The sequence below is a fragment of the Alnus glutinosa genome, chromosome 8 (genome assembly GCF_958979055.1).
Source record: "Alnus glutinosa chromosome 8, dhAlnGlut1.1, whole genome shotgun sequence".
NCBI classification, from domain to species: Eukaryota; Viridiplantae; Streptophyta; class Magnoliopsida; order Fagales; family Betulaceae; genus Alnus; species Alnus glutinosa.
The window spans coordinates 4,510,651-4,534,916 of record NC_084893.1 but is presented as its reverse complement, the minus strand read 5'-3'; the positions used below and the strand labels follow the sequence as shown (position 1 = coordinate 4,534,916).

Genomic DNA, 24,266 nt, shown 5'->3' with positions numbered 1-24,266 from the left:
TCTTATCAATTTTAGTGGCAATCAACTGTCAAAATAGTTGAGGGACCAAAGTTGGAAATAATAGAAGCTTATCCAATTATTGGTGATGTGTGATTTTTTAAAACTACGAATAACAGATAAAGAGTCTCTTTGAAGGAGTAGGTGCTGACGGTGTGATGTTTGGGCTAATTTTACTGTGTAGAGGACTGCAAAAGCTTCTCCTACAGCTTGATTGCACGGAAAACCCAATGTAGCCGTGGCACAAATAATGGACCATTCCGAGTTTGTACCTGTGACTGCAAAAGCATGGTAAAGAGATGTCATATGCGAATGGCCGTGTCAAAGTTAGCTTCTAGGTGACCTAATATGGGGGTGGGGGGGGTCATTCTGTTGAAAATAAGTGGCCATTCTGCCAACTACAGGTGAGTGCGAAAGGAGCTTGTACATGATCGTGAGTTCAAGGCACTAAGGCTTTAAGCATTGTAGGGACCCACTGACGCCGGATCTCGATTTATAGCAATTTGTTGTTTGAATTATCAATAATTTAGACAATAAATTGTAAGGAACAATTTTTAATATTTAATTCTTATTTGACACTAATTTTATTAATCTGATATGATACTGTTTATTAATTAAGTTAAATATGTAACGTTATTCAATAATAAAAAAACATTTTATGAGACTCACATATAAGAATAATAAATGTCGACCTATCACTCAATTTTCGGTCAATTAAGCCTAGTAAAATGCTCTTTCATAATTTGATGTTCAATATCGAAATTTTTAATCTTTAAGGAGTAGCTTAATCGGTTAGGGACCATATCTCATGAAATATAGATCACTTGTTCGAATTCTCCTTCTCTCTATTATCTATCACGTGGATTAAAAAAAAATAATAATAATAATAAATAAACAAATCGAAATTTCCAATCGTGAATTCCAAGTTAGCAAAGCACAGTATGTGTGGTCTTTTCACTAAATGTCGTCTGTCGATCACTTTTCTCGCACGATGTGATTCTTTCTTTTATAATTCATTATGTCAATTCCTTTGAAATTTACAATTTTAATATCCCATCAGTTCATAAATATGACATTGGCGTGACAAAGGAGAGAGAATACATAGAACACGTGTGAATGGAGAGGAATAGGATCCTATAACTTCCAAACCGTTGATTCTAACTGCCATTCCAAGTAATTGTAAAACCTTCTTAAAAGAAAAAGAACAAAACAATTAAAAAAAAGGATCTTTCGTCATTCACGCGGAATTGGTAATAATAAAGAAACCACGGCACATTTTCAATGACTATATATTATCAATTAACCACCATTTTTTTCTTCTAAAGTTTTGGGGGGAGGGGGGGGGGAAACCAACATTTGCTCATTTCTTAATCTTAACTGTTTTGTTTCTTGTGGGAGAATTGGTTGGAATTCCCCGACCATAAAATTTGGATTCCTACGTAACTTTTTAGCTAACAAAATACTAGTGAATTGTGTGTTAGTTTTGGTTAACAATTTGAGAGTACTTACTGCATGGGTAAACGGATTTATCGACGCAAATATTTCACCATGGAAGAAATTAACAAGCTGTACATGGGGCTGTTTGATATTTCTTTTGGGCCCTTAACATGAATGACTCCGCGGGTGGCAGAAATAATAGGCCACTCAAAGTAGTACTGGGCTGGGATAATAACTTGGCCCATGAAGGTGATTTGCCCGTTCGTTAACTCCAATGATGAAGGTGCAACAAAAGTAGAATCAGAGTAATTATTATTATTATTATGGTTCTACAGATTTCTGGGTCTACAAACCAGCTGGAACAAGTATTTCATATTTTTCATGTATTAATTTCAACAGTCGATCACAAGACACTCAGTTCATATGGTGAATAACACTAGAGCAGCTCAATAATTCCCTTCAAAGAAAAGACCATTTAAGACAACTATATTCCGTCACCTTTAGTCATCCCAAATTGGTCACGCACATGGGTGTAGAAAGAAATGTACCAAAAGTAGTCGAACTCATAGTATGGCCGCCCACGGAGTCTTTCAGCTGGAATCCTTTTTCTTTTCATCAGCTGCAGAGATATCTTGCACCTGAAGTCCTGAACAACCAGCCAAGGCATAATTCAAAAGTCATAACCTCATATTAGAATCAGAGCTATCAAATACAACGGCTAAAGCACGTAACCAATTTGTTTTTCCTTTACCAAATTGACCAATATGTCACTATCTTCTCAAGAATAAGTACAAGTCAAAAAAGACTTGGGGCACTCCCTCACAAAACAAAACAAAAGCTATATCAAGCTCTCATCCCCAGCCCCTTAGTTCCACCAGAGCGTGGAGAAGGGAGTGGATGTAAGAGTTTCAAAGTGACTAGTTGGCAAAGCAACCAAGCGCTAGATAGAGACGTGCTTCCTTGCTAACTCTTGAAGTGCAACTTTCAGGAAATTTCTAATACTTCTAACCTTGATAATCTCATAACATTAAAATTATATTAACAAATTGTACTCCTTTCAAGTTCAGTGTGAAATACAATGAAAAATAATTTGATTTCATTTAAGCAATCTAAGACTCCTAAGGAATTTATATACACTTTCAGTAACATAAAGACTTTGAGATCTATAATAATCTGCAGAGCATGAAGTAATCAGTGTTGCAAATACAAGAAGCGAAAAATTTACCTTCAATTAATAATTATTAGATTACAGGATTTTCTCTTTCGCCTCCTCGCTTTCTTCAAAATCCGTTCAGTCTCTTCCTTTACCTCATCAATCAAACACTTTCCTATGTCTCCCCAAGGAAATAATTAGGATGAGAGCAAAGATTGAAAATAAAATAATGGTAACATATTCACAGCAATTTTTGGAAAGAAGAAACTCTTACATCAGCCTTCAAAAGCGACATGTGTCCTTTAAGCTATTAAAAAGGCATGTGAGAAGCACATGTTGTTAAAAAACAAGTACTTCTCACATGCTAAGGGAAATATGTCACTTTTAGAGGTTTATTTGTAAAAAATTTCTTACAAACCAGTTTGTAGGAAACTTGTGTCTTGTTAGTAATCCAAATAAACTCAGGTGAAAGAAAAGAGATAAAGAGGAAGTTAAATAAATCTTATATCTATTGGATAATAAGGTAATAAACTGATGATAATTTCAAAGAAGAATATATATTTCCTTCCTCTCTACGGTCTAAACTGTCTAAGTATGGCTCATTGTTTCAACAAAGCAAACATTTATATAAATTATTCCTAATGTAGAGTTCCAAATTCTCTATGATGTTTTCTAGTTTTTAATACTTATGTAGAGCTCTACTTTGTTTCTCCATGTTCAGAATGCCAGCATCTCAAAGACAAAAGATGTCTAGCTAAAAATAAGAGGTTCAATGTTTACCTCCAATAGAAATTTTTAACAATGAGAGACATGAGCAGTAATAGTCAAGAATAATAAATGCTGCAATTTACTTTCATTAACCACCTGTTTCCTTCTCTTCAAGCAAGCAGGAAAAACCTCCATCCATCTCCTCATCTGATTCAATGTTAATTCTACAACTTGTTTCCTGCATCATGTATTGTCATCTCAAATAGACTATGAAAAAATGAGTAAGCACCAAAATTTCCATGCACAACTTGAGTTAAAAGGTCAGCTTCTGCTGTCGAGTACATTTTAAGGAAAATAACTCAATAGAATTCATATTTTTATGCCAATCACCTTAGAAAATGCCGGGTTAAACTCAAATATCTTGATCAGAAAACATGGCAGTTTTTCCAACAAAGAAAGGGGAATAGACGGGGAAAAAACTACAAGAATTACCTGTTTGAGGGAAGAACAACCGTTTTGTTTCTGCACCTTGCTGGATGCCCTATCCTTGGCAATCGCTTTTTCCATTTTTACAGTCTTCCAACCTCCTGTTTCTATCCTTGGAACTACGGTTGCTTGCACACAGACCTTTGGAGGCACTGCAGTACTGGAGTCAAGCAAACATTTGTAATCTCTTGAAAGGCTAAACAAAACAACGATACTAAAAAAGAAAACTTAATAGAACTGAAGAACCAACACATATGACTGTAACTTGTCCAATTGAGCAGTACCATAGCCAACAGAAATAAACTGAGTTTTACATACTTCCTAGGAGGCTGTGCATAACTCTGTGGAGTAGCACGATGGTCAGTACCCTGCACAGTGGCAAATGTAAGAGGATTTTTGAGAACATAAATTCAGAATAGCAAGTACTTAAAGAAAGCTAATGGGTCATTGTATAAGAAGAATAAAGCACCTCTGGTAGAATGATGGAGGGTGCTGGATCTTTCTGGTTAGGAGCCTTCACCCTGCAAGCTATTACCTAAGAACAAGTGACGACAAAACAATAAGCTGAGAGGTACGGTGTTATTTGTAATAGATATACTGAATTGAGCAAATTGTATAGATCTGGAACTAGGAAAGATTGAGCATTGGATGTGTCAGCAAAGAATAAAATTCAATTTGATATTCACTTTAGTCAACAACAAGGAGCACAAAATGAATTATCTTAAAGCCTTGAGTGTTCACACATATACCAGCAATGTCCATTATGACATCATACGTACTTGCATTTCTTTGGCAAGGGTTTTGCTGAGCTTATCTTGTAATTGCAGTGCAGATGCTTCCATCTGCTGTGGAAAAGCTGACACCAGCATGCAAATCTCCTGTAATTTGTCTTGATATATATCTTTGCTTAGCTGATCAGATATCGATCTGACTCCCTCAGCAAGGCTAGCTTTGATATCTTCTTGTCCCTTGTTCTGTTTGCCATATCTCATTTGTGGTACAAAATATCAGATCCATTGATGTTTTAAACAATTAAGCAGGTCAACATAGCAAGTAAACAAGCTTTACCATCAAGTGCAGTAAGCTATCATGAAGAATCAACTTCTGCCGTATGCCTTCCGCTGAATCAAATTTGAGGAAAGAAAGAAAATTGTTTTAATTATTATGTGTTCTACAACTATGTACATTGCATGCAAACAATCATTCTCCAGGTGTTTCTTGCGTTCTCTGTTCATCACATTTCAAATCTAATTCCTACTTATTGATGAAAATCTTTAGAAAAGCCAAATTAAATTCATCATCAAATGCTTACCAAGCCATAGGTTAAGAAACACATCAACGTCAAGTTTTACAAAGAAAAGTTATGTCTGCCCAGCATAAAAAAGGAGGAAAAGAAAGAATGAATTCCTTGGAACTAGATAAGATTAAATGCCTACTGCTCCTTAATTTTCAAATAAATAGATAAGTGAACTTAATTCATCTGAAAATTTCTGAAAGTAGTAAATTTTTCCCGGGTTTAAATTCACAAGAATTCACAATTCTATAGATTAGAACAGTATTATTGTTACAGACTGACTGATGAGTGATATATTTTCTCTTCAAACCCTACTTTTAATGTATTAGATGTTAGACTGGATTACTCACTCTCCAGTGAAACTTCTTTTGTTCCTCTGTTAACTTGCATGACATCGCTCTGAAGAGAATCCAAAATCATTCCTAACCTGCTTAATGAAGTTTCCATCAATCCAATTCGATGTTCAATTTCTTCACTATTCTGACCTGCTCAGGCAAATGAAAAATTCAGTATCCCCTGCAAAGATATACACATGCACCATGCATGCAAGAACAAAGGTCTTATTTGACATGCACACTTTTGCATAACTGTAAAGAAAGTGAACCACCTTCCTATGTAAAATGTCAAAAGTACATACTGAAGATCCTTAAACCATTCCACGATAACTTAATAATTTCACTCTAAGGAGTGAGCTTACATCTATGGTCTGGAACAGAAGCAGAATTCCATTTGCGGATCAGATTTGCTGAATGTCTTGAGGTTGGCATTTGACTATCTTCTCGTGTACAACTTAGTGGTGGCAAGCAAGAAATCTTCTTCACAGAGTTCTCTCGTTCTTGAGAACCAAATCTCTGCAAAGATTCAATATCAAAACTAACATACAAGTATAATACTGATTACATTTTATTTTTGTGCCAAAAAATGGAAGAAAAAAGTGGAAATGAATAATCAACTCGGAAAAAATTAAACTTCTCTGGTTTACATTAATATGTTGAAGCCACTGCGTCTCAAAATCATAAAAGTAAAACCAAGTCCATATGTTAGGTTTGGCTATAATGATTTTACAAAGTCGCAGCCTAGGAAAGAACAAAAATTTTCTAGAAAGATAAAAACTCAAACCTGATCATTTGTCAGAACCTCATTGAGAGAGTTCTGAGAGAGCTGAGAAAACATGCCATGCTGAGATGAAATTCCTTGCGAAAATGATTGCTGCGATGCTTGAGATTGAAGCTGTGATGCTTGCGGTCCAGTTGGTCTAGCATTTGATCTCCTTCAGATCATTTCCGAAACAACCAGCACAAGTGAAGAAGACAAACAAGGGATCTTAAAATAAAAGTCAATTTAGAGAGGTGCAGGTAGAGAAGAACAATTAAAAAAAAAAAAAAAAAAAAAAAAAAAATAATTTAAAAAAAACTGTGGCAAATAGCTGCATTAGCTTCAGTTGAGTGGACAATTATGTCCTTTTGAATTCTAAATAATGAGAAGTGAAGCATTTGAAGTCCTCAGGATCATCACAAAGGCTAAAAAGGCAGACATGAAAACAGATTTATAGGCAGATAGGAATGCTATTTCCCTCTCTTTGGTTTCCGAGAGAAACGGAGAAGAGAAAAATAATTATGTTTAGAACAGATATGAAGACAGATTTTTCCGTACTAATTGATTTTAAAGCTTGAGAAATTTGAATCTTATTTTTCTTTCCTGCATTTTCGCAGCAACCACACGGATCCTCTCTGATGAAAGGGCAAGCACTTGATCTCGTTCAAATCATTACCAAATCAAAGCAAAATTTCAAAATTAAGACGAACTCTGAAGAATCCGTTCATTTGTTTGGATGCAGAGAAAACGAAGGAAAAGTAGAAAAATAAGAAACCAAATTTTAGGTCTAATACTTCCTGTTGTTGCTCTTTTGAAATGTGCTAAGTGGAGCTGAACATATCTATAAGCAATATCGAACCCTGCATGGAGAGGAAGAGCCGAGGTCGACCTTAGGTTGACGTTGACTAAGCCAAATAATATCGTTAAGCTCGTTTAAGCGATAAAAAATTCCACAATACTTTAGTTGAGATTCAAAACTTCGATTTTATTGACATTTTCCAGTATTTCCTCTGGAACCAAACAGAGAATCTCTGAAGAAAAATTTGAACCGCGTACGACAAGAACTTAGAGTAAGCTCAACTAAAAGCTAAAGAGTTAAGGTCGGATGAGCGTAACTTTCTTAAAAATTAACGAAAATTCAAGTGCATTCAAAATATCGATTCTCAACATTTTCCCGCACATTCTCAGGAGCTAAACAGAGCATGTCGTGAAGGAAAATTCTCACCTCGCGTGAGGAGGAAGGACCGAGATGGAGCTGAGATCGCAAACTTTGTTCATCTTCAGCTTCATTAGCTTGACTCAGTGATTTGAAACGTCCTTTGATAGTCGAATTGCGTTGTGATTGTTCACCTGAAACTCTAGGTGATCAGCGAAGAGGTCGATCTGTGAATTGAGGCAAACGGTCTCTGAGCGTTTCAACTTCTTCGAACTTCTAAGAGAGAGATATAGAGCGACTATGTGCGGCAGCATGGGCGGTTTTTTTTTTTTTATTATTATTATCATTATTTTTTCAGTTTTGACCCCAAACCTATAACTGTAGTTCCGCGGAATTTGCAGGATCATGTACAAAGCGTGGCGGGAAAGGGGTTCTGAAATGGCTCGGATTCGGGTTTCTACTCTGGGCCGATAGTGGGTCAACTAAGGCCCACGTTTCCTTTTTGGATCCGAAACCAAGGCATTTACAGTTGCAGGTGACTTGCGATCCGTATTCAGGCCCAAAAAGAAGGCAGGCCTAGTTCATGTGAAATCAGAATTAAAGTAACGGTTGGGATGAATTTATTTAATTAATTAATTAATATTATATCACTCGACACTCCTAAGGCCATCTCCATCATACTTGCTATTTCCTTCAAAATAACCAAATTTGACTTTTATTAGTAAATTTTCTTTTCCAATAGAATGACTATTTTAACCATTTCTCTAAGCATATGAACACTAGCTATTCACTGTTCATGTGTTTAGACCTTTTTTATTAATAATTTCTCTCTCCCTCTCCGATTCCTCTTCGTCCCTCTGTCACTCTTCGTCCCTCATCTAACAATGGAAGCAACAGTATGAGCCCCGATCTTCCATGGATTGACGATGGATGACGTCCGGTGGATGGGTCGACGCCAGCGAAGCTGGAGGTGGATTCCGCCAGGGTCTTGATCGGCTTCAGCTATGCCCTTATTTTGATGGATCGGTTTTGATCGGTGTTAATCGGTGGTTCCGTTGCTCTGGCCGTGGGTGGATCGACGTCGTGTGTGCGGTAGTTGAACGGCGTTGATCCGGTAGTTGAGTGGTGCGGTATTGAAGTAGAGAGTGGTGCGGTGGGTGCTTCTTCGTCGTAGTGCAGTGGATTGGGGTTGCGGGAGACCGGAGAGTGAGAGAGAGACCGGAGATCAAGAGAGTAATGAATATAAAAATTTAAAAAAAAAATGATTAAAAAATAATATTTTAAAAAAGTAGAATGTGAATTGTTGAAGAAAAACGGTGATTAAAGTAGATAATTGTTTTTTTTAATAGCTATTAAAACTTTTATTGTCGAGATGGCCTAATAGGTTAAACACGTGAGATCAGAATATTTAATTAGAGTATGTTAAACTGTATAAGAATTGAGAACAGACCTCTATGATCATGCCAGAGCTGACATGTAAAAATAATTATTGATGTTCAGATTGTTAGGGCGGCCGGGCGGGTACCAGTTAAATCGGTGACAGTAAAGAGCCGATATAGTCGGCGGGCAATCTGCCCAACCGGCGATTATTCTCGTATAACACAGGCTTTAGAAATTGATAAGCTGTTATTTATAGAGACACTGATTACACATTTACACACAGATAACATAAGCTTGAAAAACACTAGCTAGGCTTTGGAAACACCATTGGAACACCACTACACGTACGCATCATGACTAAACTAAAACACAGGAGAGAAGAAAGAGAAACTGACGGATCCTAAAGCTAAACTGGGGGATTTTGGGTCTATGGGCTATGGACATTTGGTCCTGTTCCCATGGGTGGTCATGTCAGTGTAGCACGCCCCACACATCTCCCTGTTCCCTGCGGTCCCGGGTGGCACACACTTGCACCTCACACAGCACGTGCCGCACGCCCTGTTGCACACGTTTGGCCTCGAGTGAAGACTGCATCTCTGCTTGCACAAACCTCCACAATCTGAACCGACCCCAAAACATAAACGGTACTCGATCAGAACATGAATTTTAGAAGAACTACGAGAGAAAATTAGATAAACCCACCTACTTCCTGCATGAGCCTTCTGTTTGCACCTCTCACAAAAGACTGTAAAAGAACTTTAAAGCATTAGACCAAGTGGTAAATTTATTTCTTTTACAGAAGTTAATAAATAGTAGAGCTAGCTTTTGTACCGCCAGGGCCAGGCGAAGATCAGGTGACTCTTCTTCTGCCTTGAGATCAGATGAAACCTGCATGCATGGAGATTGGAAGATGGTTGATAAAAGAAAGAAACGCTGAAACAAAATACATTTCTGAACACTACCCAGAGAACTAGAGAAAACCAGCCAGTACCAATGTAAAGCAGAAGAGAAAGGCCCCAAACAGAAAGAGCACACGTAATGTCTGCATTATGGTGGTCAGTGGTGGCTGTGGATGAAATTGGGTAGGCATGCGTGTTCTTATAGGGGTTTTATTTGTGTCGATATTACCAAACTGGTCACGCCTTTTACTTGTAATTACGATTAGGTTTGGCATCATCATTGTAGGGACGATTCGAGCTTTGGGGCAAGCAAAGTACCATGAATAATGTATCATGTATGGTTTTATGGAAATGCTAAAAATACTTCTAATACATGGTTTTATTTGTGTCGATATTACCAAACTGGTCACGCATGATTTTATTATTATTACACTCAATGAGAGAGTCGGTAATGTGGTGGTTATCAAGATTCACGTTGGGTTCGCATTTGGGTTCTGATCCAGTGCAATCATGATTCGTTGTTAGGCATCCTGAAATTGCTTTATAATTATTGTTTCGCACTTAGGTCAGTTAGGTGTACGCAATTCTATATATGCTTTTGCCTTTGGGGTGTGATCCCATGACAACCTCTCTCACATAATTTTTATACAACTCTTATGTATTGGGTGAGACTTATACATGTGGCCGAATCTCACGTGTGGGTCCTATCTAATGTGTTTAGGAGTTGTGTAGGAGTTACGTGGAAGTTATAAGGGAATCATTGGCTATGTTTGGTAACGACATGTCTAGACCAGAGTAGTGCTTTGCTACTGTTCATGCATTTTTTTCTACTTTTTTATATTTTTCAATAACAATCAACATAAAAACATTTTCAACTTTTTTCACTTTTTATATCACATTAATAATTTTTTTTTATTATTATTCAAATAAAAAAATTTACTACAATAAAAAACTTTTTCACTTTTCTATACAAATTCTTTTTACTTTATATCACATCATCACTTTTTACTAATTCCAAAATTAACAACCCATTACTCTGTTATGTACAAGCATTTGCCAAACATATCATTATTCTTTGAGAAATGCTTAACATCCCAACACTTTTTTTTAGAATTTGATTTCAACCTGATGTGTCACAATCTTATGAGATTGTAGTACATTTTTCAAAATGATAAATCTCATAGAATTGTGACACATCAGATTATAATTAAATTTTGAAAAAAAAAAAGAAAGTGTTTGAATGTCTAGCATTCCTCTTATTATTTGCTTTTTAAATACAATTCTTAACACAGTTGACCTTTTTAAATTCCTAGTAAGCAATCAGCATTGTTTCTCTCTTTTTTTTATGGTTTTTTTTTTTTTTTTAAATGCTAGAACTCCTTGTGTTCTTCTAGTATCCATTTAGAAAGATATAAATGTAATAAAAAAAGTATTAAGCAGAAGAAGAATACACATCAGACTCAAACGAAACAAACCCCGACACACAGGTGGGGAAAGAGTTTAACCACACACGGTTTTGTGGGAGAGAAATCACATATTTGGCTAAGGTGTGGGCAACCTTGTTCCCTTCACGTTTAACATGAATAAAAGACCAGCAATCAAATCTTCTTAAGAGGACACGAATTTCGCCTATCAAATTGCCGAGGTGACTTGCATCTTCATTAACCCGATTAAGCTCTTGGACGACCTCCAATGCGTCTCCCTCTAGAATCACAGACCGAAGCCCCAGAAACAAGCCAAATTCAATACTAAGACGAGCACCAAAGGCCTCCGCCACAGAAGAGTCCGAAATATACCGTTGGGAGGAACACATTACTGCGATAACCTTTCCTTCAAAGTCTCGGGCCACAACTCCCACCCCTATCAATCTCTGTTTCTTGTCCAGAGCAGCATCCCAATTCAATTGCATTTATATTTATGTTCTTTTAGATAATCACAATAAGAATGCTAAAAAAAAATTTAGCATTTTTTTATTTTATTTTATTTTATAATGAGTTTGTTAATATGTACTTTGTTTATATGGACAAAAAAAATTCTGAAGCCAGTTGGCGTTGGGCATGCCCTGGGTCAAAGTGGCAGTTTCATTGCAGACAGCTGGATCTGGATGATTGTAAGGACCGTACTCCATACCAAGAGCAGAGTAGAGAAAGAGACAGTACCTCAAAAAACAGAAAAAGAAAGAAAAAGGCAGATTAGACAGGGGGTATAAATGTATAATAGGGGTAGAGTACCATTCGTATCAAGCTTGTAATCCACGTGCCTTTAATCTATTAGCTGAGATCCGAGTCAGGACAAAAAAGCAAAAGCAAAAGAGATCGATGGCTGAGCTGGATTGTCGTGACCCGTCTGATTTTCAATGTGGGGTCCTCTCACAAGGATGGTCCGTACCTGCTCCCTCACCGACTCAACACCTTTTCAATAATAAGGGTCAGCCTTCCAGCCTGGAATAGAGATGGAGACCAGCTCTTCATCCACCCGACTCGCATTCTGTACATCAGATATTTTGGCCTCCTTGTTCTTATTGGTCCCATATTTTAGGTGAAATATGTTTTTTATTTTTTATTTTTAAAATAATAAGCGATTAATGTGATATAAACTACAAATAATTTATATAAAAAAGTAAAAAAAAAAAAAAAAAGTATTGTAGTGAGTTTTTTTATTTTAATAGTAATAAAAAATTGTTGATGTGATATAAAAAGTCAAAAAAAGTTAGAATGTTTTGATTTTTTTTTTTAGAGAAGTAAAAATAAGAAAAATAAGAAGGGAGCGGAGTTGCCAAACGGGCCAGTATTATTCTTTTCGCTTGGTACGAAATAGTAATTTTCAAAAGACTCATGTTTATTTTTTTATTTTTAAAAAGATTTATTTTTAAAATTATCATTATATTTGTAATAGATCACTATTAAATTTTGATCTAATAATAATTTTAAAAGTTACGCAATTTTAAAAAAAAAACACATAAATTTTCCTTCTAATATTACTCTTCTCAAAAATCTTCTTCAAACTTCTATTCATAATGCCCCTTGTAGCATCTCTAGCAATAGCAGCTATTTTAGCTACTTAAAATATACATTGCTTTTCATCTTAGCTACCATTTTTTCAATGCAAATTCAAACGGACGAGCAGTGCTATACGTGCGTCAAGAGTCCAACTGGTGTCCAGCTCTTGACCCACGTGGCACATCTTTTTTCTTTTTTTATTAAAAAAAATAAAAATAAAAAAGAAACGTTGAAAACGCGGGTGGAAGGAAACAAGAAGAAATTTTCCCCCCATTTCCCAAATCTCCCCCTCGCCACTGTCCCCTCCCCCACCAACCCACCGGCGCCTACCGACCGCCCAACGACCGACGCCCACCGACCCACACCGTCCCTCGGCCAGCTCTTTGTCTCTGTCTCTCTCTCTCTCTCTTGCGAACCCAGCATACTGGCGACCACCGACCGACCGACGCCCAACCACCATCTGTCCCTCGCCCAGCTCTCTCTCTCTCTCTCTCTCTCTCCCTCAGACCCAGCAGCCACCCCCCCTTCGGCCATCCTCCCAGCCGAAAGCCCCAAAACAACCCAAAATCAAACCCCCCCCCCCCCCCCCCCCCTCTTTGGCCATCAACAGTGACCGGCTGTGGAGAGAGAGAGAGATAAACACAACAAAAATTTAGTGGCCGATCGTGGAGAGAGAGAGAGAGAGAGAGACCGTAGAGAGAGAATACGGTGGTCGGAGATCTTGGTCGGCGGTGGGAGGCGAACTGCGGTAGGCGGTGCTCCGAAAGGTGGCGGGGGGATGGCTGTCGGTGGGGTGAGGGAGAAGTGAAAAAATTTGGGGAAAGTTTTGGGGAAGAAAATGTTTTTGAAAATTTTGGGGAAATCCATGTGTTTTAACGCTGATTAATTTGTTTTTGAATTTTTTTTTTTTAATAAAAAAAAAAAAACTTGCCACATGGGTCAAGAGCCAGACACCAGTCGGACTACTCTTGACGCACGTATAGCATTACTCCAAACGGACTATCTATCAAACTTTATACTTTCTTTAAATATTATTTTTTAATAATTTTTTGTGAAAAAAAAAAAAATTAAAACAAAAGGAGAGAAGAGATAAAGGATTAAAAAAGAAGGAGAAAATAGAAAAATATCAAACAGAAGGTTCAATATTCTAATACGAAAGTTCTGTTGGAGCATTAAGATGAGTCATATGTCATAATAACTAAAACTGGCTATTATAAGCAATTTAGAACCGCTGTTGGAGATGCTCTTATAGTCTTATCCGCAAGCTGATGAATCACAATCTTATCCTATCCACTAGGGCCATTGATCCCAAGGTGATAACTGTGAGATTGACTGAACCATCATAACATTCGTAGTAACTCAGTCACCTCCATTGATTGAGACGCTTTACCTTCCTAAATCATATACTTGTGCTTTAAATGCAACAAAATCTACAACAGAACACACCTAATTCAATGTAATATCTAAGTTGAGCTCCAAACAAGCTGTCATTCAATATAATGGAGTGACATCACTGCAATACAAAGTATGAGTAAAAAAAACAGAGGAACCTCATGTGAAAAGCAGTAATTTAAGCCAAAAAGCTGTTGCTACGCAGCTTGTGAACCTAAAATGGGATCCAGACATCCAGTCATTTGCGACACTTCCAAATACACAGCATGAACCTTTGAAAAAGTGAACTCCCTATAGGACGCACCATTCAAAATTTCATGATCTGAAAAAGAATGCAACTTTGATGAATTTCTGCACCCTGTAATTACATTCTCTAGCCTTTACAATTTTCTCACATTGTAATTAGATTACAGACCTGCCAGAACAATTACCTGTGTGGACCGAAGTTTATTGTGTCGGGGGAACTTTTCTTTTTCTTTTTTTTTTTTTTTAAAAAAAAAATTTTAAAATAAAAATAAAAAACGGCGATGTCTGAGTATCAGATGAATAACCATAGTCCACAATAACCGGCCATGCTACATGATCTTCGTCTACACGTAGTTGAATCGACTCCGCATTCTTCGTCGGTAAAACACCTGTGGTCAGTATGAGCATCACAGATATGGCAAGCACTCTCGACCTGTCGGTCACCATGTCCCCCTGCATTCAATGTTGTAGCAGGGCAGACTTGCAAAGACATTGCACTTGCCCGTCTTGCTTGCTTTCCACTCTGCACAAGTAAAAAAACTTCATTATTTACGTGCCAATACATCCAATTATACCATTGATTAAGTATGAGCTGCAAAACTGCAATTATTGAAACCAAAATATGAATGAAATCTTAGAAACTTCTGTTTCAATCAGGAAGCATATTTTGAATATGTTAAGGACTTAAGGGTGGGTTTCAACAGTCGATCACCATACAAGCAGATAGGTAGAAAGAACACCTGGGCAAAAGTCCAGTTTGCTCGAATATAGGTGTGTGGAAGCCTTTCATGCCAATCACTTAACACTGGAAGCGGATGACCCTCAGTTGTGAAAATAAAATTCTGACCAACCAAAAACGAATCATCGAACAGAAGATATAGATACTTGCACCTACAGAAACAGTAAACATTGATATAGTTTCAAATTTGACACTGCTAAGGCTGAGAAAAATTTCTTTATACTTGATGGCAGAATGAAAAAAGAAAAAGCTCATACGTTTCAGCAAGAAAAAAACTATGTTGATGATCTTCCAACTCCATAGTTGTTACATCTCTAATGCTTGCATATCCTCCTTCCACTTTGGTGTACAAATTAAGAGAATCAACAATGGATTCACCCACTTCTAAGTACCATGAATCTGATAACATGAGAAAAAGATGCGAACCAAACAAAGATGTGCAAATCAGAATAGTACAGCTGAAGAACCATGCGCCTTCATTCAAAACAGAAGCGTGATGCATTTGCACAACATGCCTACAATAATGAAGCTTAGAATATGTAAGAAAGCAATCCACTTAAGCACTGCAAGATTATGGATACAATAGTGACAATGTAACTAATGGTGCCTGGCAACTTACTATAATGCCCTAAAGGTCCAGCAACTTTCAACTTGGACACTGAAATGTAATGACCTTAAATTTACAACCTATGGTTGGTTTAAAAAGTTCAAAGCTTAAATGAGCATAACATCAAAAGAAAAAAAAAAAGAGACAAAATTAATATGAAAGGAAATCTTGGACTGCCAGGTAAAGCCAAAAAATGAAAATAACAGAAACAAAAATTATCAGACCTTTGGTGGCTTGATATAAGTAGAATGTTGACTCTGCCAATTCAGGGCGCAAAGGATAGTATTTTTCTGTAGGATGCAGCATTTGATGGTCCAGCAAATACCTGAATCAATTTATGGTTCATATAAGGTGTTTTTTTCCCCATTACGAAAAATAATTATGCCATAGTAGAAACCAAACACAAACTAAATTCGGATAAGCTAATAATCGTTAAAGATGAAATGAAGAAAGAAAGACATAATCAAAGCAGGGTACCTCTCAGGTAGAACTCCAAACCTCTCCCATACGTGGAAAAACTCACGGTGCGATGAATTAGCAGCTGCAATATCCCCAACGAGAACCTAATCACCATAAGTCAAATATGGAAGTCAGAAGGTACTTGTTGAGGCTTCAAATTTTTAATAACGAAGATGTGCTTGCCTGTAGGCCAGGCCAAAATGCTTGAAGGCTTGTAAGCTGCCAATAAGTTGCTTTTCCTGTTTTCATATCAGCTTCATGGTACCTAAATTACAAGAAGAAGCTTTAAACCACAAACCCTTTTTTTTTTTTTGGATAGGTGAATATAAATTTTTTTGGCTCTTAGATTCCTGACAAAAACTAAGTACAAGCCATTTTACACTAAACTTGCAAATAGTAACTAAAAAGACTTTTTTTTTTTTTTTTCAAAAATCATATACCATTTAGAATTTCAGCGGCAAAGTACTTAGGCAAATTTCAGGAAAACGTTGGTCGTGCCATTAAATTTTTTGTAAACTCAAACATACATTTACAAGGCAACAAAAAATCTTCAATTAATAAGTTTGCATCCATGTCCAACACATAATCTAAATTTTAGTAAAATTCAATTTATCAGAATAAAAAAGGGATGAGTATGAAAATCATAAAAACACTCAAGCATATTGCACAAGGCGGATTGTCAAAATTGACCAGATATTTGGCAATACAAATAAATGTAGATTCAAGCATCCAAAAGAAAAGTCCATCCTTTCAAACTTTAAAACCAAGATTTTCAAATCAGTAGGCTATGAATGCTCCAGGTTAATTTGTTAAATACCATGAGATTCAGGTTTTGTAGAAAGCAAAGAACTATATCCATCCATACAACAGTTATTTGCAGTTCAATTATAACCACAAAATCTTCCAAAGGAGTTAAAAGTCTTTAGGCAAGTTAAAAACATAAACCAAAAAACCATAGGTTGAATATAAAATCATGTGAAAACACAGAGAGTAAAATTCAGCAGGGATAGAAATCAGTGCGGTACCATGGACCATGTCTAAAATGTTTCTGCACTGCAAGGTAAGCAGACTGAAACATTCTCCAAAACTCCTCATTTCCAAAAAGAACATGGGCCTTCAATAGATACTCATAAAATGAATCAACCCCTAAAAGAAGCCAAGCAGAATCCAACATCAGAAACATCAAGGTTTACATGCCCAATATGTAGAGGCAAGATGATCCCATCATGCATTGCAATCTGGACACAGCATGCCATTTCATGTTTACCAAATTTTGCTATGCAATAAATGCTAATGTTTTAAAAAGGAAGCTTATATATTTGGTAGCCTCACGAACCAAACGACATAGAATCCAGCACAAAAACAAAATCAAAGCCCAGAGAGTACCTACCAGCCCCAATACCGGATGAATACTCAATCCATTCCCCAGTTACCACATCCAGTGTTGTTCCAAGTAAATTTAATGAACTCCGCATGCTCCATAACCTACGAAGAGCACGTAAAGCTGCAGATTCATAGGTGGGGTCACCAGTCAATCGTGATAAGGCTCCCATTTCAAGAATCAGAGAACCTGAATCCAGAATGAAAATCAGCTGATTTCAGGGCTGCACTTTTTGTGATAGCTTTGTCTTAAACTTTAAAGATAATCCTCTTACCACACCCTGACGTGCTTGTTTCAGTAGTCTCATTCACCATCACTCCGTACTGTCCACAGAATTTCGCATTGATGTGGAGTCATATATCCTTCTTACAAACAAAACCAACAGACAATATTCATACATTTTGAGAATTGAAACGTGAATTGGTCGAAAAGATTATGTAAGATTTGTTTAAGTAACACCAGAGCTTGTCTTCAGCATCATATTAATCTAAAATAGCATCAATATGAGCATGCTCAGTATCTGATAGATGACCTTTTGTATACTTGGAGGATGGCAAAGCTCTTGTAGCTCTGAAAAATGGTGGAAGATGAATGGCACTGTAAAGTTATTTCGAAGTACTGTTTGTGCTGGCATAGTTTTTAAGGATGTTTTGGTCTTTTAATTTACTTCAACATGTATGGCTACGATTAGATTTAATGTTATTGGGTTTTAGGGTTTTGTCTTCAAGTAAATAGAATATTATGATACTATTTCTTTTTTATAATTAGAATATTATGATATTATTTAAGACGGTTATTCTTGATTATCAATAAAATTGCCTTTTGACTTGTTCATTCCACCAAGAACTCAAGGGATTTGCTTATTTCAGCACCCTAAAGAGAATTTTTCTTTGTTTTCCTCTAAGAAATTTAGGTTCCAGTGGACAATTGAAGTAAAACATTATCTCATCATATTATTGATACGGTAGTTGGCATCAAAGCCAAAGACAACCCATCACTTCATTTTTTTTTTTTTTTTTTTTTTTTTTTATAGCCAAAGACAACCCATCACTTCATGACAAAGAAGATCGCAAATTTTGAAAGAGATCAAGCTCCAATTGGAGTGGTATCAAATCTGCTTGATGAATTGGAAGCCCACACGGAAGGCAACCGCAACCATTGGACATATAAGAATGTGGTCTTGAGGACGATAATTACAATTTAAGGAAAAATATCACTTCCATGATGCTGAATTAGTGGAATATGTGGCAAGAGGCGGATTGAAGGATGATCATATTAAGAAAGATAGTTCTGTAAAATTGGATACATCACCACTTTATCTGTCTAATCCAATGATGATGTTGATGCAGTAGATATAAGAGACATAAATCCTATACTACTATAGTTCTATGGATTGGGATACATCACCACTTTATTATGTCTATTTTGATGAAGAAGTTGACACGGTAGATATGCGAGACATAAATCCTATACTACTTGGTCGTGAATGTATTCCAAAGTATAATATGTGTAACGTATTCAATGGGTATCCTAAAAGTGAAAATTATAGCCTCAAAGTTCAACCGTCACACATCATGTTGTTCGCACTATAAAAGTTATTTAGATGTATTGCTTGTACTGGTATGTATAACTAGGGTTTTTAAGGGTATTTTGGTGTTTTAATTTATTCTGACGTGTAAAGTCGAGAGTAAATTTAATTAAGGGGTATGATTTACTGTTACTATATTTTAAGGTTTTGTTTTCTTAAATACGGAAGATTATGATGTTATTGTAAGACAGCTATTGTTTATTGCAAATAAAGGTGCCTTTGGATTGTCATATCTTTCAAAAACTCTAAGATTATGTTTACTTCAGCACCCTAAGAAGGCTTTTCCTTTATTTCACTCAAACTTAGGTTTTGATGGATAATCGAAATAAATCCTTAACTCATCCCACTCCTGGACAGCGTCATTTGAATTGTTGCAAGAAAAAATTAAAAACAAAAGACCACCTACCATTCACATTACTGTAATGGCATTTTTTTTTTATATAGATAAACATGCATGTTATACTGTAATGGTGATTTTGTTAACAGATACTGTTACGAAGGTATTCTTCATGACCCTATAACAAATATTAGGCGGTTACCTCTAATCAATGCTCATATACTATTCTTCCCTACTCACTACCTTGCTTGTTTAGAATTATTGTTTGTGCTAGTTTTGTTAAGGTTTCCAAAGGTGTTTTGTCTTCTTCTTTATTTTCTCATAAATAGACGATTATGATATCATTTGTTTTATAAGTAATTGGCCCAAGCGGATTATGATACCAATATAAGGCGGTTATTATTTATTTTCAATAAAGTTGCCTTTAGCTCGTTAGTTTCTTTGAGAACTATAGCGTTTTGCTTCTTTTATCACCATAAACAGGTTTTCCCTTTGTTTCTATCTGAGGAACTTAGGCTTCAATGGACAATTGAAAATCCTTATCTCACTGCACTCCTAACTACTAAGCAGTGACATTTTTTCAAATTTTCAAGCTCAATTGTTAAAAGTTTTGAATTCAGGCCAATTTTTAGCCCACAATTACTGAGCATTGAAAAAATGTGATATGGTTCAGCAATATCACATAGAAAGTAGGCTACGTTCAACATATGACAAGAGAAATCATATCTAGTTATGTCTGAGAGAATATGTTATATATTAAAAACAGTACAATATCAGTTTCAAAGGCTTGCAACCATGCTGATGCAACAAAGGGCACACTCCCATATGTTTCTTGTTTCTAGAAGAATGTAACCTAACACTGGTTTAGAAGGTAAGTATGATATCTCATTTACAACCTAGTTGTAAATGAATTTGAATTTAAACTTTGGCATGTTTTGTTAGTACCTTTAAGTTAATCCATGCATATGGCAACCCGGTGGGTGTATTGAAGGCAGGTAGAAAGCGTTTCCCTAAATCTTCAGCCAACATAAGCAGCTGATTCTTGTAAGCACCATGAACCAACCTGTTTGTAGAATCAGTTGCAAGCATATGAGCAGAAACAAGCCCTCCAAGAACTCTTATGTTGCCCTACAACAATGATCAAGAGGAGAAGAACACCATTAGCAGCTTGCCATGCAATAAATATTGCTTCTCGAATGACATTAAGAAATAGAAACTATGGTGATGAATTCATCAGGTTTGAGTAATCTGTAACTACACTACATGAAGGCTGAAGCTTTAGAATCAACACATCAACCAAAGGAAATTTTTCCCAAGAAGTATACGAATCACATACCTCAAACAGATTTATCCTTGCATCAACATCAAATGTTAGGTTTTCGGAAAGCCAAAGTACTGCCCTTTCAAATTCAGTGTTGTTACCCAGAATAACAAGGCTGAGAGAGAGCGAGAAGAAGAAGAAGAAGAAGAGTTTGTATCAGAATGAAGACTCCCCAAATAAAATGAAAGCAAGAACGCACCAAACTAGAATAAATTATTGCAATAAACTAGAAAAGTAAGAATTCAGATTATAGAATTGCATCCACAACCTAACAGTCTATACACTTGTTACTCAAGCCACATGTTATACCTGGATAATGATTCAATAAGTGTGAGGGCAGATCCATTATAGTCTTGCGGTAAGTATTCATGCTGTAATTGAGACAATAAACAGTTAAATTTCCCCTTGTTACTAACTATGAATTACATTCTCAATAATAAAAATTTACCTTAAGATTTCCAAGCTCACTAAGGGAGTCAGTAAAAGATTTAGTAAGAGGCTTTAGCTCATCATGCTGCAAGAAATATAATAAATTACAACATCAAGAGATTGAAGTGACATGCCAACTCGCAACTATGCCATTGAAGATAAAGAACTGACCGGGAATGCATAAGTCAAGTAGTTGTCATATGCATGGTAAAACCTGAAAAGAGATATAACACAGACTGTTAAATTTCCTCTGAAAAATCACTAACAACTAGATGCCAAAATAATTCTGTAACCATATCTTCTCTCGCCCTTCTTCTTTTTCTCTATGTTTAGATAGGCAAATCCGTACAGAACCAAGATTAAATCGCAATGAAGTTGGCCATGAATTCGACAAGAACAAAATGCCACAGCCTTTATTATATGCTTTAATTGCTTCAAATGAACCCTTTTCCCTACGATGTTGGCCACGACCTTTATTATATGCCAAGGCCATGAATTCGAACATTCAGTTTGCTGTGGTTTTTTATTCTCATAAAAGAAGAATTCAGCTGAACTCAACCAAACCACATATTTTTGAAATGCCAACTAGTTTTAACATATTTCAGACCATGTTTACAAGAAAACTGAAATTATAAATGAAATTGTTCCAACTAGCAAAGATCAATAAACAAACGTTTCAATCAGACACTAAACATTTGCCAAGAACAGAAGCCAAATTAAATCCAAAATCCACAACCATTACAAAATTAGCAAGCTTATCTCCCAAAGCACCCCAAAAAGTTGACATCAATTGATAACAGTCAATAAATTCAAGATACCCATAGCTCCATAAAGACCAGAATAGAAGACCCATCAATGCAATATGAACACCAATACGAAAGCAACGAGAATGAGCCCAGGATATGAACTGGGTCAGTGTGAAATTTTGTGCTTACATCTTGCGGACCTTGTCTCTCATGTGCTTCTTCTTAGCTGCCCAGCGGGAATCGAGTTGGGACGTGCACGGGTTGAAGATGGCGGGAGAGATCACGAGGAACACGACCATCCATGTCCCAATAAACTTGCGGAGCAACATGGATTTACTTTTCAGTGCTCGATCCCAAAGAGAGCGCAAAACTCAAAATAGGTTGCTGTTTGGGGAAGTGGGACTCGGATTACACATGGCGATCTATTTGATGAGAATGGACTGTTGGGCCGCTGGCTGGTGGTGACACACACCTGCCCAATGAGGCGACGCCACTTAACGCGTGGGATCTACCTGGTTTACACTTGTGGATGACAATCACAACATGGCAATGGCTTTCGCAACACGTGGCGTCCACTGATTACTGGCTAATGAAATTGCAAGGGATGAGTATTGATTTACATGGGCGCCTCTCTTGCTATTTACATCCGTAGGTATCATATTTAAAAAGGAAATGTTAAATTTACAACACTTAACCCAACAACCACACAACAACTCCTCACGTGAGGATAAGCCCCGGTATGAATCAAATCCCTATTTAAAAACTCGGATACATGCCCCGCCCTGCCCCACACGCTTACCTGTCACCCCCTCTCCGCCTCTCGTCCCTCTGAACTTTGAAGACTGAAATCCCAAGTCCCCTCCCCTGTGCCAGTCATCCCCTCTCGTCCGGTCGTCCTTCTGAACTCTGAAGACTGAAATCCCGAGTCCCCTCCCCTGTGCCGGTCATCCCCTCTCGTCCAGTCGCCCCTCCCTCCGAAATCCCGAGTCCTACTCGTACGTTCTCATAAGTTCACAATTTGTGTTGCCGTCGTGTCTCATGTCCTGTGGTCTATCCCCTACAAGCTCCGGTCGAACGCCTGACAAGCCCAACGTCTTATGCTAGCTAAAGGTTGGTCATCTGGCTATGAATTTATCTAGTTCCGAATTTATCTGGTCTGCTCCCAATATTTTACTTGTTTGTTGTTTATTTTTCTTTTCCAGACAAGATATCCCACCCTCCCCTGCAAACCCGCAACCCGGCGGCTACAGTGAACAATAGCTGGGCCACGGGTAAGGTTTTTCAAAACTCGCAGGTGCGGGTCCAAGTGCTAAAAAAAAATTATTATTATTTTTTTTTTTCATTTTATATACTTTTATATATATATATATATATATATATATATATATATATATATATATATTTTTTTTTTTTTTTATTAAGAGCGACAAGTGTCGTCAAATTATTGGTACTAATTTGACACTTAACAGAATCTGTCAAATATTTTAATGAAATTTGACTCAATGGACTACATTATTTTTTTAACATATCACAAAGACTTTCGAATTCATTTTTAAACAACAAGGAACGGCTTGTAAATTAAGTTAATCATAAAGACTGATTTTGCATTTTTCCCTTAAACTTTCTTTATATTTATCAACCTATAATACATTAAAAAAATAAAAATAAATAAATAAATCTAGAGCCTTTACTACAAAGATTACGGATTAAAAATTGAGTCCAATATTGTTTTATTGCATTACAAGAGAGGTTTCACCTGTTCGAACAGGTATTCATTAACTAAAATTATCTAAACACCTATCCAAACAAATAGAGATGGACCATGCACTCACAATACAACAAGAGTATTGTACTAGATCTCTATCCTTTTACGAAATCTCAACAAGTTGGCAAGAGAGAAAAAGAAGAAAGAAGAAAGGTGTTTGAGGAGGAGGGAGGCTCCTCCCTCTCCCAATGTTGCTTTCCTACTAGTCCTTTTAGGGCAATGGAGGTTTTTTGTTTTCTCCCTGACTTTGATCCAATGTAGTTTTTGTTCTTCTAGTCCTTCTAGGGCTATGAAGCTTTTGTTCTTCTAGTTCTTCTAGGGCTATGGAGCTTTGGATCTCCTAGTCATTTTAGAGCTCTGGAGCTTTGTGCTTTTTCTTGTCTTTGGTTTATTCAAGCAATAAGGCTAACGTACACAAGACGTCTCATACGGCATCTCCATTCGTGTCGCCGGTGAAAGTTTGGTTGAGTTTTCTTTTACATCTACTTTTAAGGCCAGATCTATGTTTTTCCGCCAGAACCTGCAAGATACACGCAGTTTCTCTTTCGACGTCGAGCTTGTGTTGGGTGCTTTCTGTAGTTATTTTTTTCTCTTCTTTTTTAGAGTAGTTTTTAAAAATTTGTTTGTTAAATTTGCAGATTTTACTGGACTT

The 24,266-nt window shown here is 36.7% G+C and overlaps 3 protein-coding genes across 3 annotated transcripts; all 3 read right to left on the bottom strand.

Moving 5' to 3' along the window:
- Positions 1–1,807: 1,807 nt before the first annotated feature.
- On the bottom strand, positions 1,808–7,586 carry LOC133876526 (putative recombination initiation defects 3). The gene is made up of 12 exons (XM_062314816.1): positions 7,396–7,586; positions 6,195–6,345; positions 5,773–5,926; positions 5,426–5,560; positions 4,850–4,902; positions 4,561–4,755; positions 4,251–4,316; positions 4,100–4,149; positions 3,788–3,941; positions 3,452–3,533; positions 2,660–2,762; positions 1,808–2,080 (listed from the first exon to the last, which is right to left on the bottom strand). Exons 1-11 carry the CDS (start codon positions 7,458–7,460, stop codon positions 2,662–2,664), a joined length of 1,206 nt encoding a protein of 401 aa, XP_062170800.1. The 5' UTR covers positions 7,461–7,586; the 3' UTR covers positions 1,808–2,080; positions 2,660–2,661.
- A 1,347-nt stretch (positions 7,587–8,933) lies between these two features.
- LOC133875588 (gibberellin-regulated protein 9-like) lies at positions 8,934–9,845 on the bottom strand. The gene is made up of 4 exons (XM_062313764.1): positions 9,698–9,845; positions 9,538–9,594; positions 9,409–9,451; positions 8,934–9,325 (listed from the first exon to the last, which is right to left on the bottom strand). The coding sequence occupies exons 1-4, from the start codon at positions 9,794–9,796 to the stop codon at positions 9,141–9,143; spliced, it is 384 nt and encodes a 127-aa protein (XP_062169748.1). The 5' UTR covers positions 9,797–9,845; the 3' UTR covers positions 8,934–9,140.
- Positions 9,846–14,155: 4,310 nt separating this feature from the next.
- Positions 14,156–22,550, bottom strand: LOC133875121 (alpha-mannosidase I MNS5). Its single transcript, XM_062313127.1, has 15 exons — positions 22,039–22,550; positions 21,275–21,317; positions 21,123–21,188; positions 20,984–21,045; positions 20,690–20,789; positions 20,299–20,481; positions 17,703–17,751; positions 17,438–17,617; positions 17,073–17,193; positions 16,231–16,312; positions 16,066–16,151; positions 15,813–15,913; positions 15,239–15,380; positions 14,983–15,133; positions 14,156–14,765 (listed from the first exon to the last, which is right to left on the bottom strand). The coding sequence occupies exons 1-15, from the start codon at positions 22,176–22,178 to the stop codon at positions 14,535–14,537; spliced, it is 1,737 nt and encodes a 578-aa protein (XP_062169111.1). The 5' UTR covers positions 22,179–22,550; the 3' UTR covers positions 14,156–14,534.
- Positions 22,551–24,266: the final 1,716 nt, after the last annotated feature.